General features: G+C 38.2%; 1 protein-coding gene across 1 annotated transcript; it reads left to right on the top strand.

Annotated features, from left to right (window-relative positions):
• Positions 1-914: 914 nt before the first annotated feature.
• LOC108668229 lies at positions 915-11106 on the top strand. The gene is made up of 3 exons (XM_018155398.2): positions 915-946; positions 1756-1888; positions 8158-11106. The coding sequence occupies exons 1-3, from the start codon at positions 941-943 to the stop codon at positions 11004-11006; spliced, it is 2988 nt and encodes a 995-aa protein (XP_018010887.1). The 5' UTR covers positions 915-940; the 3' UTR covers positions 11007-11106.
• Positions 11107-16068: the final 4962 nt, after the last annotated feature.

The raw sequence follows: 16068 nt of genomic DNA, 5'->3' as shown, positions 1-16068 counted from the left end.
TGATTGATATTGAGCGCGATGCTGCAGATCAGTTTGAAAATTGTTACAACTGCGTGGTGAAATTAACCGGGGGAACTAATTATTTAATTAGATGTCAATTTTGAGCAATTATTTGGGGTGATCGACTGTAAAAGTGAAATTTTCCGACAAAAATATCTAACCCTGAGCGATTAAAACCTGACGAGTGACTTCTTTTTATAAGAATGCTCCGTCCATTGGACGAGGCAGGCTAATTTCACGGCAGTTATTCTTTTATAGAATAGTTTTAACTAACTTTAAAGGGCTTGCTTCTTTTGACCGATGCCTGATGTGTCTGATTTAAACCGATGATGTGGAAGTCCGATGGAAATAATTATAATAAATTTTATAATTATACAAATTATTATTTGAAAATATTATTATATTTGTCATTACTAATTATTCTTTTCGAATCAATGCTAAAGGGTATTCCGTCAAACTATTACTGGTGATAATCAATTGAAGAAAATATAAAGAAATTTCCTGTGAACCTAAGTTAAATATATTATTTTCGATCATGAATAATTACGTTCACTTCGAGCCAATTTTATGAAGGTCACTTGAATGCCCGACAAATAGAGATGATTTTTCTAGTGATATTTTGACGGATTCTAATTTAAAGGATAACCCTTAAAACCCGCTACTTGTAGTTAATTTTGTTTAGTTCTGTTGTCATATAATTTCAACCAATAATCATTATGATGACATATTCAATCAATCAATACTAATGATTTATCCCTTTAGAGTGTTGATTGCATATTCTTATACCTTATATCTCAAGAAACTTTATCTCAGCAATACAAACGTTTTTTAATTAACGTAACAAAATATTTTACAGTATTTCAGCCGATATTCACAACTTCTGATTTTTTCAATTTTCCAGGTTTTTTCATCAGTCCACTGATAATTTATTAACTACATTATGAAGGTATTACAATACGTCATATAAAAAGATATTCGAATAATTTATATAAGTGTAAGACAGATTACTTAGATTCAACCCAATCCTGGTAATATATTAATATATTTTAGGCGGTAGGTATTAACTTTAACTAAATACTAGTATTATTTTTTTTTCCACCCAGTGTAGGACGCATTACTTTATAATAAAGCTGCGCGTATGTATTATGTCTAATACTAAAGGTATATTCTTTTAACTGTTTTCTGTGAGCCGCACACTCAGTTCCCAGCAGTTATATAATGACAACATAAGAAAATAAAGCTTATGCGGAAATAAGATGTTGAATTTCAACAACAGTGAAGAATTTACTATTCATGGACGCAGCAATTCCCTCTTTTAATTATAAAATCATTCTTGCGAAGGGCCATTAACGATTTATTCCTACGCATAATGATAGACAATACTTCTTTCATCTGTTCTGAGAAGATTTTTGTGTTTAATTTATATTGAAATATCCTTCTGAGTATTGCCAGAGAATATTTACGTTAGAGCTAATGGGAAACATTTTCCGCTAAAATAATGTTCGAGTGTTATTTCTTTCAGCCATTAAAGAAGGTATCGGGGATTTGTCTCGCTCATATAAGCGTTCTCAATATTAAATTAAAACTCAAAATGTTTCAATTTTCCAGCAACGTTACATTTTTCGGAAGAAGTAAATTGCTTTTCTCACTGCAATTTATCAATCGTTGATTGCTTATCTCATAAAAAGTTCATGATTGTATGTTTCTCCGGTGATGAATATCCAGTTTTGAATCTAATTATAAAATAATTTCCAGGATCCTCGTGAGCAGGCTGAATGCATCGTTAATGAAGATTTACTGAACAAAAAAATTATTGAAGAAATCATCGTAATGTGCCGTCCGATCGCCCTCTCCTCTCTCGCCAGGCTACTGCTGGGTTTTTCATTAAGTAAGTAAGAATTAATTTGAGACCAAGCTAATTGTACGAGTATCAAACAAATAACTTTTTCATGGATGTAAAAATTGTGAATGTAAGGCATTACATTAATTAAGGCATTAAAATAGATTGTAAGGCATTAAAATAGATTAAATATGTCTGTACACTACCCCAATGGTCACTTATCAAATCAATCTACGTATGTTAAAAGTGATTTTATTCTCGAAGTAGATTAGGTCCAATCTAGATTTCGATCAGTGGGTAAAGGAAAAAAAAATACTCCCTCCATAAATTATAAAATTATGAATCAGATGAACAATAAGATTTTTCACTGTGAATATTTTGAGCTGCATCCGAAATGTTTTTCATCGGGTTGTAAATTTCATAATTCATAACGTAAAGTTGCTTGAAAAAACAGTAGACGAAACTTTTGTTATAATACAGCAGAAAAGTCACAGATAAAGTGAGAATTTGAGTCGAAAACAGTACGTTGATGTTTGAAGCAAATACAGCTTTGGTGAAGCATTAAAAAGCTGCATTGGTTCATTTCCTTTGTTAGAATTTGCTGTCTCTTGGTTAAAGCTATCATTTGTCTCTCAGTGCTCGCTCAATTGCTACAAAAAGAATTAATTCAAAATTAAAGAAAACCAGCTAATTAATTTTATGGTTTTACGTTGGCCTAAGAAATTCAGTACCAGCTCTGCGTTCATACAAAATAAAAGCTTGTATAAATCTAGAAAATGAATTTGAAGTTTTAATGCAAGACTAACTCTAAGTCAAAGTTATTTATGCAACAAAGAAAGGAGGCTAAATGAAATCTTAATTGCATTAAGTGTATTCAGCTGCATTCGCATTAAAGACAACTCAATCTCCTGTCGAGTTCTTGGTAATTTTGTATAAGAAAGCTCGTTCTTTTCTCTAACAGCCAGCAAAAAAGTTAAAAAAAAATAAGAAGAATTTTGAAACACAAATACCGCTGCTGCTACCATTGCTTGGTGGAGAGAAAAAACTTCCCGGCAGCGAGAAACATCAAACCCGACAGGAAAGATTTCTTAGGAAACTTGGCAAAAACTTCTACAAAAGAGCGCGTGATCAAAAAATGCGACAACTGTGCAAATATTTCTTCACTACGATCTGAAAGAATTTGTATATCTGAGGCATAACTTTTTCTTTGAAGGGCTTAAGCCAACACGGTGGGAAAGCTGCACTTGATTCCAACTCCGCAACGCGATTGAAGCTTGCAGCAGCCGCCACACAAATATAAAAATGAGAGCTATGAGTTCGTCCTCTTGATCATTTCTTGGCGGTCAAGATGGAAAATAAAAAAGATTATATGCTAAAATGCACAATGTTGCCTAACAAGAATGTGGTTGCGTATTCCTATCTCATTTGTTCCATCCGAGTCCAACAAATTCATGCTATTTGGATGAGAACAGGGGAATATATGCTCGTTTATACTGCAGCGCACGGCCAACTTGCTTGGCTCAAATTGTCGAGGTTAGGATGACAGGTACGCATTTCTTTCATTTTCCAATCCAGGAATTGAAGCCCTCATGAACAAATCATTCTTTGTTATTAGATATTTATACAAAGAAAATTATACTCTAATAGACGCTCTATATACCAATATCCATTTCATATGCGATTTATATTAACAAAACAGCAATTTCTAGGCTTCAGAGTTTTTACTGGTATACGAGGTTCTTGGGTAATGAACAGAAAATGATGGAAATCGGGACGAGGTCAACTTGGAATTGCGTTCAAGGTGACGTTCATTTTTAGACTTTAATTTAACTTGACGTAACTTTCTAATCGTAAAGAATGTATTTTCATGTAATTAATTACTAACAATGAACCTAGACGCCACAATACATTCAGTGTGCCTGAAAGCAGTGCTAGTTTATCCGATCATTTCCTGTGGTGTTTGTGAAACACAGTAAGCAATATTTTCTATGTCATACACAATAAGCAATATTGTGAAGGTTTAATATTCCAGCAGTGCTGTACACATTAGTCTACAACAGAAATGTTAGGGAAGCTCGTCAGTCAACAGCAAAATAGCTTCGGCAGCCGAAAGCTTTATTGCTGCGAGAGCTTTATTGCGGTGACGGCCTAACCCCTGGCCAGGCATGATGCCATTAATCCAGCATGAGTGACCAATTCAGGTCCTCTCGGTGGCATGCGGACCACTAGCGGGATGTGAGGTAATTAGTGGCATGTGGGGACACTAGTGGCATGTGCGGACACTAGTGGCATGTGGGGACACTAGTGGCATGTGGGGACACTAGTGGCATGTGGGACACTATAGTGGCATGTGGGGACACTAGTGGCATGTGGGGACACTAGTGACATTTGAGGTCTCTAGTGGCGTGTAGGGTCACTAGTGGCATGTTGGGACACTACGGAGGAATTTTGCGTTCAGTCCACTGGTTCTCAAAGCTTGATCTTAAGCTTTTGCGGACTGAAGCCACAATTTAAAAGATATATTTAGAGGATATTATAAATATTTGAACCCCGCTGGTAATTTTGAAGGTAAAACTTTAGTGAGGAACTTTTTCACTGATTTAATTAATTTTCCAATATTTTCGTTGAATCAATTGAGTGATCAAAGGGTATTTTTGACTTTGCTTTCACGAAGTAAAAAAGTTCAATGATAACCGCCTGGAAATTTCAAAAAAAGAGTCGTTAATAGAAAGGATTAACATGTGATATTGGAATAAAATATCATAACATGATCAAAAATTTTATATTATGCAATATAATATTATTTAATGCAGGGATAATCTGAATGATGAACCCAATTTAATAAATTCGTATGTATTCGACTATCAATTAAAAATAAATAATTTATACGCCAATGGGAAGAGAAAATTTCATTCTTTAACCTATTCAAACGCGAAATTGGGCGACGGCATAGGTAGCGGTAGTTACATAAGCTTTTCAGCGTTCTTTGGTCTGCATAAAGTGAGTCGCAAGTTATAGTGCAGCGGGCATTTCGTCTCAAATTCGGTATTGAACCACTGACAAAAAATAGCATTAACGTTGGTTTACGAAATTTAAACAAAGTGAAAGAGTGTGTAAAGGAAAAAGCTCAAGCCGACCGCGTGATCCGAGGAAGAATTGAAGAAAGCTTGTTCATAGTCCACAGAAGTCAACCAATATAGAGCTAGTAGAGAACTTGGCATACCCCAACCAACTGTACGAAATGTTCTGCGAAAACGTTGATCTGATTGATCTGAAGAACCGTATTACTGCTACGGTGCACTCAGTAACAGAAGATGTGTTTTCTCGTGTGTGGGACGAGTTTGGCTACCGTTTAGATGTTTGCCGTACAGCACAAGGGAGACATATTGAACATTTATAAAAAAGGCTTTGACTCCTTTGTCTTTCCTTTGATGAATAAGTTATTTATTTCAAATTCATAATTTAGTAAATACGAATTGAATAAATTGGGTTCATCATTTAGAATAACTCTGTATGATAATCGCGTTGTGGAAGATTAACACAGTAACAAATTTAAAAGATCTCTTTATTATTGACGCAAATTTCACTGACAAATCATGAATTAATCACTCGAAGAATCTAAGAACGACACAGAAACAATTCCGTCAACAATGCCGTTATTTAGTTAAACACACGCATAATTTTATGCACAAATTTCACTCCTTGCATTGTTATGTCAGAATTTCAAGTTATATTTCAATTGAACCGTTCTGTTCTTCCTTACTTCCTGTTTGACTAAAAATTTCTTTTGATCTAGAGTTCAAATATAACCTATCATTCGTCAAATTATCTCTCAAATTCGTCCCGTCTTAATCATTTCCATTTCATCTTCAAAGCATTGCCAACTCATAACATCACATCTCTTCTGAAGAACTTAGTGATGAACGTCATCAAACGCGTTGCCGTGGAGCAAGGCTCGGCAACATGGTTGGTCTGCCCGCTGCATTTCCTGGAGCCGTGGCGCAGCCCATGGCAATTACGGCCCAGACGAAGGCATCAGCGTGCCGAGCGTGGCTGGTCGGCGGTGTACTGCCAACAATTGCTGCGCTTCAAACGGCCATTCGAAAGCCTTGATTGCGCTCCAAACCCCCCATCGTCTCTTAGAATCAGACTGTGATGCAAAGTACATACTTTTTGCTCTCTTATATTAGGATCAAAGCATTCTATTGCCCCTGCTCATATTCGCACCTAATGCGATTTTTGCAGACTTTGAACAATTTTTTTGAAACGAGTTTCAGAGAAGCTTTAGAGAAACTCCACGGAAAACGCAGTGTAATATTTCACTAAGTTTTTCTGAAGTTCTCAAACAAACTTTTGGTTTGGATTTTTTTCCATTTAAGCCCAACAAAGAAATGAGACGCCTGGCTCAAATGCCATGCAATTCTCGCGTTATTCAAAAGCGTGGCCGGTGGCAGCATGTGGACGCAGAGGCAGAGCGCGTTCTATGTTATGAACTTCTCTGATATCAGCTTACGAAAAGTTTACTTGCTGGGCATTGTGATAGAAACACCGTCTCTGTAATATATTCATGGCTTCGTACGGAACTTTAGCCCTTGCTCCTAGAGCAAAGAACTTAAAAGAAAGATTCAAAGAAATTCTTTTGTTTGCTATGCTTGGTTTTAAAATAATCATGCTTGCATATGCTGTGAAGCGGCGTAATTGTTCGTTCTAGGACCCCAAACGAAAAAGGTTTTATATAATTATTGATGATTTACTAACTATTATTTTAAGCGTTATAAATAAGTCTAAAGAGCTTATGTGTAGTAAAAACAGCCCTCGCGCGTAGGCGCAGTTGCAGCGGTCATCATCGCCGGGCAGTCATATAACTGCCACAGCTCTCACAGCCGTGGCGTGCAGTCATAACTGCGGCAGCTCTCACAGCCGTGGCATGCAGTCATAACTGCCACAGCTCTCACAGCCGTGGCAGCTCCCGCAGACCGCGCGTTATTCATCAGTTCAGGTCGCGCTTGACAAGATCAAATGGATCAAACAATGTAAATTCTTTCTCGAAATTGTATTTATTTTGAGCAAGTGAGAGAGCCGTGCGCTTGACAGCTTAAAGGATCGTCGTGGTGTTTTTCAAAAGAATTGAAGTGACACGAAAGGATTAAAAAACTGGTAGCGATCATTGATGATACAAAAGCTAAAGTCAAACCGGTTAGTTGCGGACCACAAGGCAAAGCTAGAACGTTGTTGCAAATTGGACAGTTGTTTTTTGAGGAAGTTATCCTGAGCTCAGCCTTCTGATCTCAGGCAAAAAAAAATAATAATAATCGATGTGCTTTGGTTAGCTTTGTTATGCAACTGTGAACAACTATTTTTATAATAACGCGCAATGGAAAGACGTACTTAGTATTTCGTATAATATTTTTGTTCTCACTGTTATTTATTTATTTATATGTTGACTGTGTTCTGATTTACTATAAAATCGAGAGGATTTACAGCCGAAGCAATTTAAAATGGCGTGTAAAAAAGCCTATTTAGAAATATCCTCATGTAGCATGAATTTCATCATTTAATTTAATATTGATATTTTTTATTTACTATTTAATTTCAAAAGTTCATTTGCGTGTTTGAAGGCCCGTTAATGATACGCAAACCATACCTGCATTTTCTTTACATCTCTATAGGATTTCACTTCGGCTTCATATTCTGTTCCACATGAGCTTTTCTCTCCCTACACTACACACTGGCTTCATTCTTTCTTTTACCTTGGCTACTGTCAGGCTCCACACTGTCTTCACCATGGCTTCGGTGCAGCTTCACTTTTGCGACGTTTTGGCTTTACTCTAGCTCGCATCAAACTTCACTTATAAAAGCTTGATTAATAATTTACTGTTGCATTACAGTGCCCTTATTCATATTTCAATTTGGCCCTGCAATGGGACACTTTTGCTTGACTCTGGCTTCACTCAATCAACACTCGATGTTCAATCTTACTCCACTTAAGCTTTATTTACGCGTCACTTGAGATTGAAATTGACCTCACTTTTTCTAAAATCTGGCTATACTCTGTCTCAACTTGACATATGCACGCGGGCTCCTCGTAAGCTTCACCTAATCTTCTGTAAGGCCCTGCGTAGGCTTTAATTAGGTTAAGTTATTCTTGTCTTTCAATCTACGGTGACAATGGGAATTATTATAAATAGACTTGTTAGAAGGAGATTTGAGATAATGGGATAGGCTTTGCGATAACAGGATTTGCCAATCTCAGGGATTATCAGACCCGAGCGACGCCAGGTTGGGCTGTGAGTTTCTTATCCAAACCAATCTTGCAGTGACATGCGTGGCGGCGGAGGGGCATGGCAGGAGGCCTGCCTTTGATGGCGCTCCTGTAGGGCATCCCGATGGCTTCAATCATCTCCGTGTCCAACCCGAACTTCGCAGTCTGCGAATCCCCGTCGGCCACGACCCCCACAGTCTGCAACCCGCTGTCGGCTACGACCTCCGCAGTTTGCAACCCTTCATTGATCCCGCCATGAGGTTGCAGAGTCGGCAGGCACTAAGTCGTTCCGTACGTGCAGAGAATCCCGAAGGCCAAGATGAAGCGCGTATGGTTAATTTCCGTTCAGGCTTGTGGAATCTTCTAGGACAGGTGCCTATTGATGATTTCTCGCAAGAAAAAGATGGCCTCTCCAAGAATTTTTACGAGTATGTCAGAGGTACCACAAGAAAACAACTTGAAGAAACTTCACTGGAATCTCCTGCAGAAGAAAATTTAGATTCGCACAATTTAAAACCTTCTATGAGGTCAGAGCCATCGAGTGAAAGAATTTTTCAATCAGATTTTGGGAACACAAGGTTAAAAGATCTGCCTGCTGAAGCTCTTGAAGCGTTAAAGGAATTAGGCTACGATCCAAAACCAAAAAACGAATTTGCAATAAATATAAAGTCTAGAGCAAAGCTAATACACGCCGGTCCAGAAATATCTGCTCTGCCAACTGAGCGCAATCGCCCCGTCTCACCTCCACAGAAAACAATTCAATCATACAACTTGAACAAACCCTCAACACATTCTTATCCTGAGGACATTCACTTCTATGCAGACGCTGCAGCAAGTGAACAGGGCTTGTCGCCACAACCTGCATTTCCTCCCGCCCGAGCTCCTCCTTCGACGTGGGGTGAAGCAAAATCTCCAGAAATACTGCAAGTACTCGCCGGTGGTTCTCCAATACAATTTGGCGACGACAATCAAATAAAAATGGTTGACGGAGTCAAATCGGTCATTGAAATTTCCTCGGAGTCTCACCCAACAAAATATTTTTTAAGTGCTTCCTACGTGGACCCTTCGTCTCCATCGCAAGTTAAACCGCTTCCGATTGATATTCTTTTCAAGGGTGCGAGTGCATCAGAGCTAAATAAACCTCCCGTAAATGATCAGCCAGCACAGTTTGATTATTATCACCCTAATGAAAAACACGGTTCTCAATCATTGCCATCTGAGTCACCAACAATTATCTTAGAAAATACCGAGCCAGCTTTAGATCAAACTGTCTATAATCAAAATGAGTTAGAAATCCGAAACTCGGATGGTGACAAGGAAGAAGGAAAAATCGATCTTTTCCTGAATGATGATCTACAAGAGAGCGATTATTTGTCGCAGCTTCAGTCAAAGTTAACAAGATTAGCCCAGCACCTGGACGAGGGGATTCCCGCTAGTTTTGAGGAACGACCAGCACTCGCTGGAAAAAAACACGTAACAGTTCATGTAAACGCGGGCTCCATGGCTGCACCAGATAAGCTCAGTCAACAGTCTGAAGTTCCCTTTGTAATTCCTAAACACGTGTCAGAAATGGTTGAGAATATCTCAAGTATCATAGGTGAAAATCCTAGCCTCGAGACAATGAACGCAATGATCACGCACTTTAGTAAAGTTTTCCAGCACGCAGAAAAAATCTTGTTTCAAAATATTTCTGACATTGCCGACGTCGAGCAGCAGACCGAGGTTGCACCTGAGGAACCCACGACTCAGGCTCCAGCAGTTTCGTCGATGAGGTCTCCTCAACACGTCGTGATCGTCTACCGCCCCGTCCTTTTCGTCAGTCATGCCAACGACAGCGACTGGTCAAAAGTCATCGGTCAAGGCTACAAACCAACAGTCTTGACCGAGCACGGGGAAACCAGTGAAACTTTAACAAGAGAAGTACTCAATACTTTAGGACCAGACTTGCTGGAAAACTTGAAGGAATATTTTGCTGGGCAAAAAAGTCAAGTAACTGCAACAGGAACCAGAAAGTTCCCAGACTCACTTTCACAAGTTATGAATGACAGGGAAGAATTATATCACATCCAAGGTGACTACATCATCATAGATGGGGAAAATAAAATTAAAAATGAGCAATCTCTAGGAGGCAATGGTACGGATTTGCCGCCTGAGGTCAGCGTTCAAGACGACAATGAGAAACAAGCCCTCACTGTAGACCTCATCGTTACCCAGAAAAACCAAATGCTCCCTCAAAGTTCCGGCGAGCAGCCTGAGAAGTTTAATAAAATCGTTGCTCATTCTAAAAAGTCAGAAAAAACTTCAGTCAATAATGGCTTGAAGCACAGAAAAGAAAGTTCTCCGAAGAATTCAAGTGTTATTCAACAAGTTCATAACATAATAGTTCCATCAAGCTCAGGAATTTTTCAAAATGAATCCGTATTATCGGCACAGTCCATCGAAAAATTGAAAGAATTGAACCCTTCGGCGTGGTGGCTCGGTGATTTGCCTGATGGGAACGATGCCGGGAAAAAGTACGTCGTGAGGAGGATCATCAAGCGCCGTCGTAACAAACCAACCAACTGGTCCAAACTTCCCGTCCTGAAGCCTCCTGTGGTGGGGCTGTCGGAGAACCCCGAGGCTTCTTACCGAGCTCATCCTCAGGCGAGTGTCCGGGGATGGAGGCTACCAACAGAGCCACCAAGACGGCCACATACAACACAGAACGTAAAATATTCTACACAAAACAGCAAATCAAGGACGCAAAACTTTAAATCTGTCGAAGAAGAAGGGCGTATGAACGATCAATCTCCCCTGGTAATTTTAGAGAAGCCTATAACAGATTTGCCAGTGAACACACTTGCCGATCTTGTCATGAAATTCTACAGGAGTGTTGATCCAGCTGAATATTCTTCTGAATATTAAATCCTGCAGAGAAAATCCGACGACGAGCTGGTTACTTTCTCGGACCCTTTCTAAATCTAATCTAATCTAATCTTCATTTCTAAATAAAATTAAATTAATGGCGTACATTTTAGAATGAATAGTCTTAAAAAATATTGTATTCGGAGCAGCAGATTAAGTAAGCGCTAAATTTCACATTGTATCTTCAAAACTAGAGAAATAACAGACCCTACCTTACTGAGTAATAATTTTACGGTGAAAATGTTTGTAAATAGATTATGTCATCCTTCCTTGCCGATAGATGCTTCTATTTATTTTTTTAGCACAATAAGTTTAGAATTAATAATTTATTACGATTGTCTTATTCACGCTGAGTAGGCGGCAGGATGTCAAATAATTATTTTGGAAGCTGGCATCAAAATCATTTTCGAACATTTGTCATTGAGCGATATAACTTTGATGACCATTTTTGACTTTAATTGATCTCACTGCCCACTGACCTAACATAGCTCACACTGCTCACTGACCTCACATTACTCTCACTGCTCACTGACCTCACATTACTCTCACTGCTCACTGACCTCACATTACTCTCACTGCCCACTGACCTAACATTACTCTCACTGCACACTGACCTCACATTACTCTCACTGCCCACTGACCTCACATTACTCTCACTGCACACTGACCTCACAATGCTTCCTGACCTCACACCGCCCACCGAGGGAACAATTCAGTACTTCGCTGCCTTCACAATCGATCATAATTTTCTTTGTTTGCTTTCTTTATATGCGTTTGATGATTAATTTTCTGGCGAATATACTTTTCCGCCCTATTCTCATCATAATCAACGGAGAAACCGAGAAAATTTGTTCATCAGGAATTGAGCCCAATGAATTGCTTTATTAAATAGGATTTTATGTGAATAAAACTGACGGTACCATTAACAAATATTTTTTCGTTTATTATCCTTAAGAAAAGTTGCTCTGTCAAGTTGAATAAGGTTACGAGGATACTGATACGAAGTATTGATCCATGAAAGTTATCCTAGAGAAGACTAATGGCGTTCGCGGAATTTTTTATGACTGGAGTTTTCTCTGCCTCATCGTTTTGAATATTAATTTATCACCAACCCAAATTTCACCTTATTAAATATTGCTCCGATCTGTCTGGGTTAATGTCTCCACTAACATGATATTGACGCCACGCTACTATTATTCATGATATGTTTTATGTAAATTGAAGATCAATTGGCTTTACTCATTTGTCCATGCAGAATCGATTAATTTATATCGCATGAAGAAAGATTTCATTTTCATCGCCTTTTCGTTAACAATTTGTGCCGATATAAGGAAAGGAGTGCAAATGTGAAGAAAAACTGCTCAATCGCTCATTATTGTTTTTCAATTTTCTTTGTGTTATTTAATGCTGATGTTCATTTCAATGCAGATTTCATACATATTTGAAATTCATTCCAATGCAGATTTCAAATCATTGGGTTCTAGTTCAATGTATTTTTTGTTCTGGACATCGATAACCAAAGCAAACTGAAAATACTCTTAAAACATACATTATTATTAGAAGATACTTATCGAACATTCCCTTATAATAGGAAATTATTCTCTAGTAAAACATTTATGCAATGTTATATTTTTTACTTGATAGAATTTATTAGTATGGAAAGAGCCTTAGAAATAACATTTGTCTACCGGTGAGCAATAACTTTATTTATTTTTTCGTTAAGTTTTTTTCGGTCATCAGTAACGAATTTTGCCTGTTTCATGAAAAATATATATAAATTTGATCGTCATTCATCACCAGCGTGGCACGTGACCGGCAACTCTATGACCAGAAACGCCACTCTAGAGTTGAGGCGCTAGATGATATGAATTAGAATGAACCATGCCGGTTTGAGTTATTGACAGGTCAGTAAAATAATGGATAAATTTCAAAACAACTTTTATTAATTTGGTCACTATCAAGTAAAGCGAACGTGAATCCATTAGTTAAAAACTCAAGACATTAATCCAAATTTGAACAGTTTTTAACATCTGACATGAGATTACAGTTTAAATTTGATTTCAAGTTCCGTGAAGTAAATTTGTAAAAAGTGTACTTATAAAATTTCCTTGGTACTTAGGTATCCATAACTTCTCGACTACCCTTAATACAGAAAAATACGCATTTCAGCAAGTAGAATTCACTGAATGCATCGCCGCAAGTTCGTATCACAAACGTGAAGTTCTACATGAAATATTTTTTCCGACTTGTTGATCCCACGTTGGCTTCTTATCGGCGGCTCTGGGTTACATCACGCAATTTCATGCAATCGGTAGTCCAGATAATCTGTAAATGTCGACAAATTGCAAAAATTGTATTAAGTATCTTGGCACCAGACATGGACCAGGCCACACATGACAGAGGTATTTTCTAGGCACCAGACATGGACCAGGCCACACTTGACTGCTGTGGTATCTTCTTCCGTGGTCTGTACCTGGTCCGGTGTGAACTGACACCATAGAAGATCCGTGGTCTGTACCTGGTCCGGTGTGTACTGACACCATAGAAGGTCCGTCCAGACATGGACCAGGCCACACTTGACTGTGGTATCTTCTAGGCACCAGACATGGACCAGGCCACACTTGACTGCGGTAGAAAAGTCCCAGTGAGAGAAGAGTCCAGAGACAAAATCCCAATATTGTAACGCTCTATGGGAACGAAACAAGAAGTTTCTGATGCTCTTTGTGTATTAAGATCCAGTCTAGATAGGATTGCTCCATTTCTGGGCCTCGCATGGTCGAGATGAAGTGATCAGATATCCTCTGCAAGAGCCTTTGCTTTCCGCAATTTGATGTTTTTTCATTTCCTAGGGTACTGCTCCCCATCTCTACGTTCGAAGTATATTGAATAAGTTTGTGCCTTTACATTGCATCCGATAACTCACTTCTTTTAATTCTCTTCAAATCCTCGAGCAATCTAGTAGTGCCAAAATAACAACATTACAACCTCCGCAGAATTAAAGTTTCACGCTTGAATACATTTTTTCCGTAGTTGTTGAAGAAAGGAGCATTAGTGAAATAAAATTATTACGATACACTTAAGGGTTAAAAATCTCCATAATGTGAACAGAACAAAAATTTACAGCGGTTATAAATAAGGGGATGTATATCTTTCAACTTTTCTTTCGCCCGGCCAAGAAGAGGAAGTAGAAAAATCTTGTTACAAAATCTCAGCCGAGCCCTGGAGCCTGTAAGCTCGTGCATGAAATGCGTTGTCAAGCCTAATTACGCGTTTATTGTAGGCACTACGTGGACGAGGTTATGACAACAGATGGAGGCGCTAATGATGACGTAGTGGGACTCATTAGAACGCTACTTAAGGAGAGTGAAGGCAGCCGGCGGGGCTGTTGCTCCCGCTGACGTGCTACAGTTACGCTTAAGAAGACTTTTATGAGGTCAGACGACATTAATTGAAGGCAATTAAATCACAGCACAAATTAAGACGTCAGAACTTAGACTAGAAGTTAAAAGTTATGACTTATTCAATTTTTTTTGTCTATATGACTGTTTGTTTAGATGACTTGTTTATTTGGCAGCTAGCGTCAGGTATTTTTTTTTTTTGCTTGAGACACCCTCTCTAACTTGGATGCGAACACAATTTTAAGAGTCCCAGGTTACTTTCTATGGCTCGTTGCCATAGAAAGTATGTAATTAATTGATATATTTCACGAACTTGATCAGCAAAGACAGCGACATGTATCGCCAAAAAAGTGTGCAATACAAATGCCCGCATTGATAATATTCTATGCTCCACGAATAAATTCATCCAGCAAGTTTCAAAACGAGCTTTTATTTCGATCCTCTTATGATTTGAAACTGTATTCGCGCATTGTATTACGTAGCGAATTTTAATGCGTATTGAAGTAATCAATGATTGACTTACTTACACTCTTATATATAGTCTATAACATGATAGATGTGCAAGTAGAAGATTTCATAAGTTTTGCGTGAACTGAGATGATATTCAAGTACGTTTTATGGAAATGGCTTTCCCGTCACAAATCTAAAAGATTTATTCGGAGAGAATCTATTCTGGTTTAACAATTCTAATGATTCGCAGAAAACAATCTCTTCGGGTTTCGTGATAGCAAAAAATTACATGAAACAGTTACATAAATTAACCTTATGAGGTAACTTTATGATCCTGCAGTATAGGATGATCGCCTGGAAACACGACCCTATGAGGGTCAGAAAAATTTTTCTCACATAAAATTATAAAAAATTGTGAAATAACAAAATGATGCTGGTCCTTTTGTACATAAATGCACCAGCTCAGAGCGTAGGCTAATTTTTTTTGTAATACGAAGCCTAATAATTTTTGACGTTACATTTTCAATTCATACTTTCTCGCTTATGACGAACCACCAATAAGCTTAATTAGGTCCGGTTAATTAAGGACAAATTCCTGAGGAGGAGATTAAAGAAAGCCTTGCAACGCTACCAGGGGAGAAGGTCTGAAATAAGAAGCTTTATTTTCATTATAATCGGCTTATAATTTCAGGAGTCTTGTGTGCCCGCTTACACAACATGCTCGGTATAGGCTGTATTTAATTTAGACGTCGAGAGAAAACTGAGTCTGGAGAAGCTTACAGTGCGTCAACAGGCTTCTGGTTGATTTTATTTGTTTGAATTTCAATCGTTTCAAAATTTGTGGGAACTGTGGATGCTTCAGTTAATTTGCACATGAACACGGTCATGAAATTGTCTGATTCGAGTGAAATTTGAGACTACGAAAGCCATCTAATGATGCGAATTCAATTCCAGAGGCAATAATTTTGGCAGGTGAGAAAATTCGCAATTCTTCCCTGCTGGAATAAAAAATAACAATCATATATTATACTATAAAAATTGTTGGGCGAATTAGGGAAAACCTTTCCTTGGGAACGGAACATAGCACTAAGCAAATTGTTCCTGGACATGCAATTAAATTGTTTGCAGTGCCTGGGTTTATATCCGCGCATGAACTATACTGTACATGGCCGTATAGCTCGAAATTTGAAACTTTTTCCCCGTTAGTTTTCCGA

The sequence above is a fragment of the Hyalella azteca genome, unplaced genomic scaffold (genome assembly GCF_000764305.2).
Source record: "Hyalella azteca isolate HAZT.00-mixed unplaced genomic scaffold, Hazt_2.0.2 contig16840, whole genome shotgun sequence".
Classification (NCBI taxonomy): Eukaryota; Metazoa; Arthropoda; class Malacostraca; order Amphipoda; family Hyalellidae; genus Hyalella; species Hyalella azteca.
This window is presented reverse-complemented; position numbering and strand designations above follow the sequence as displayed.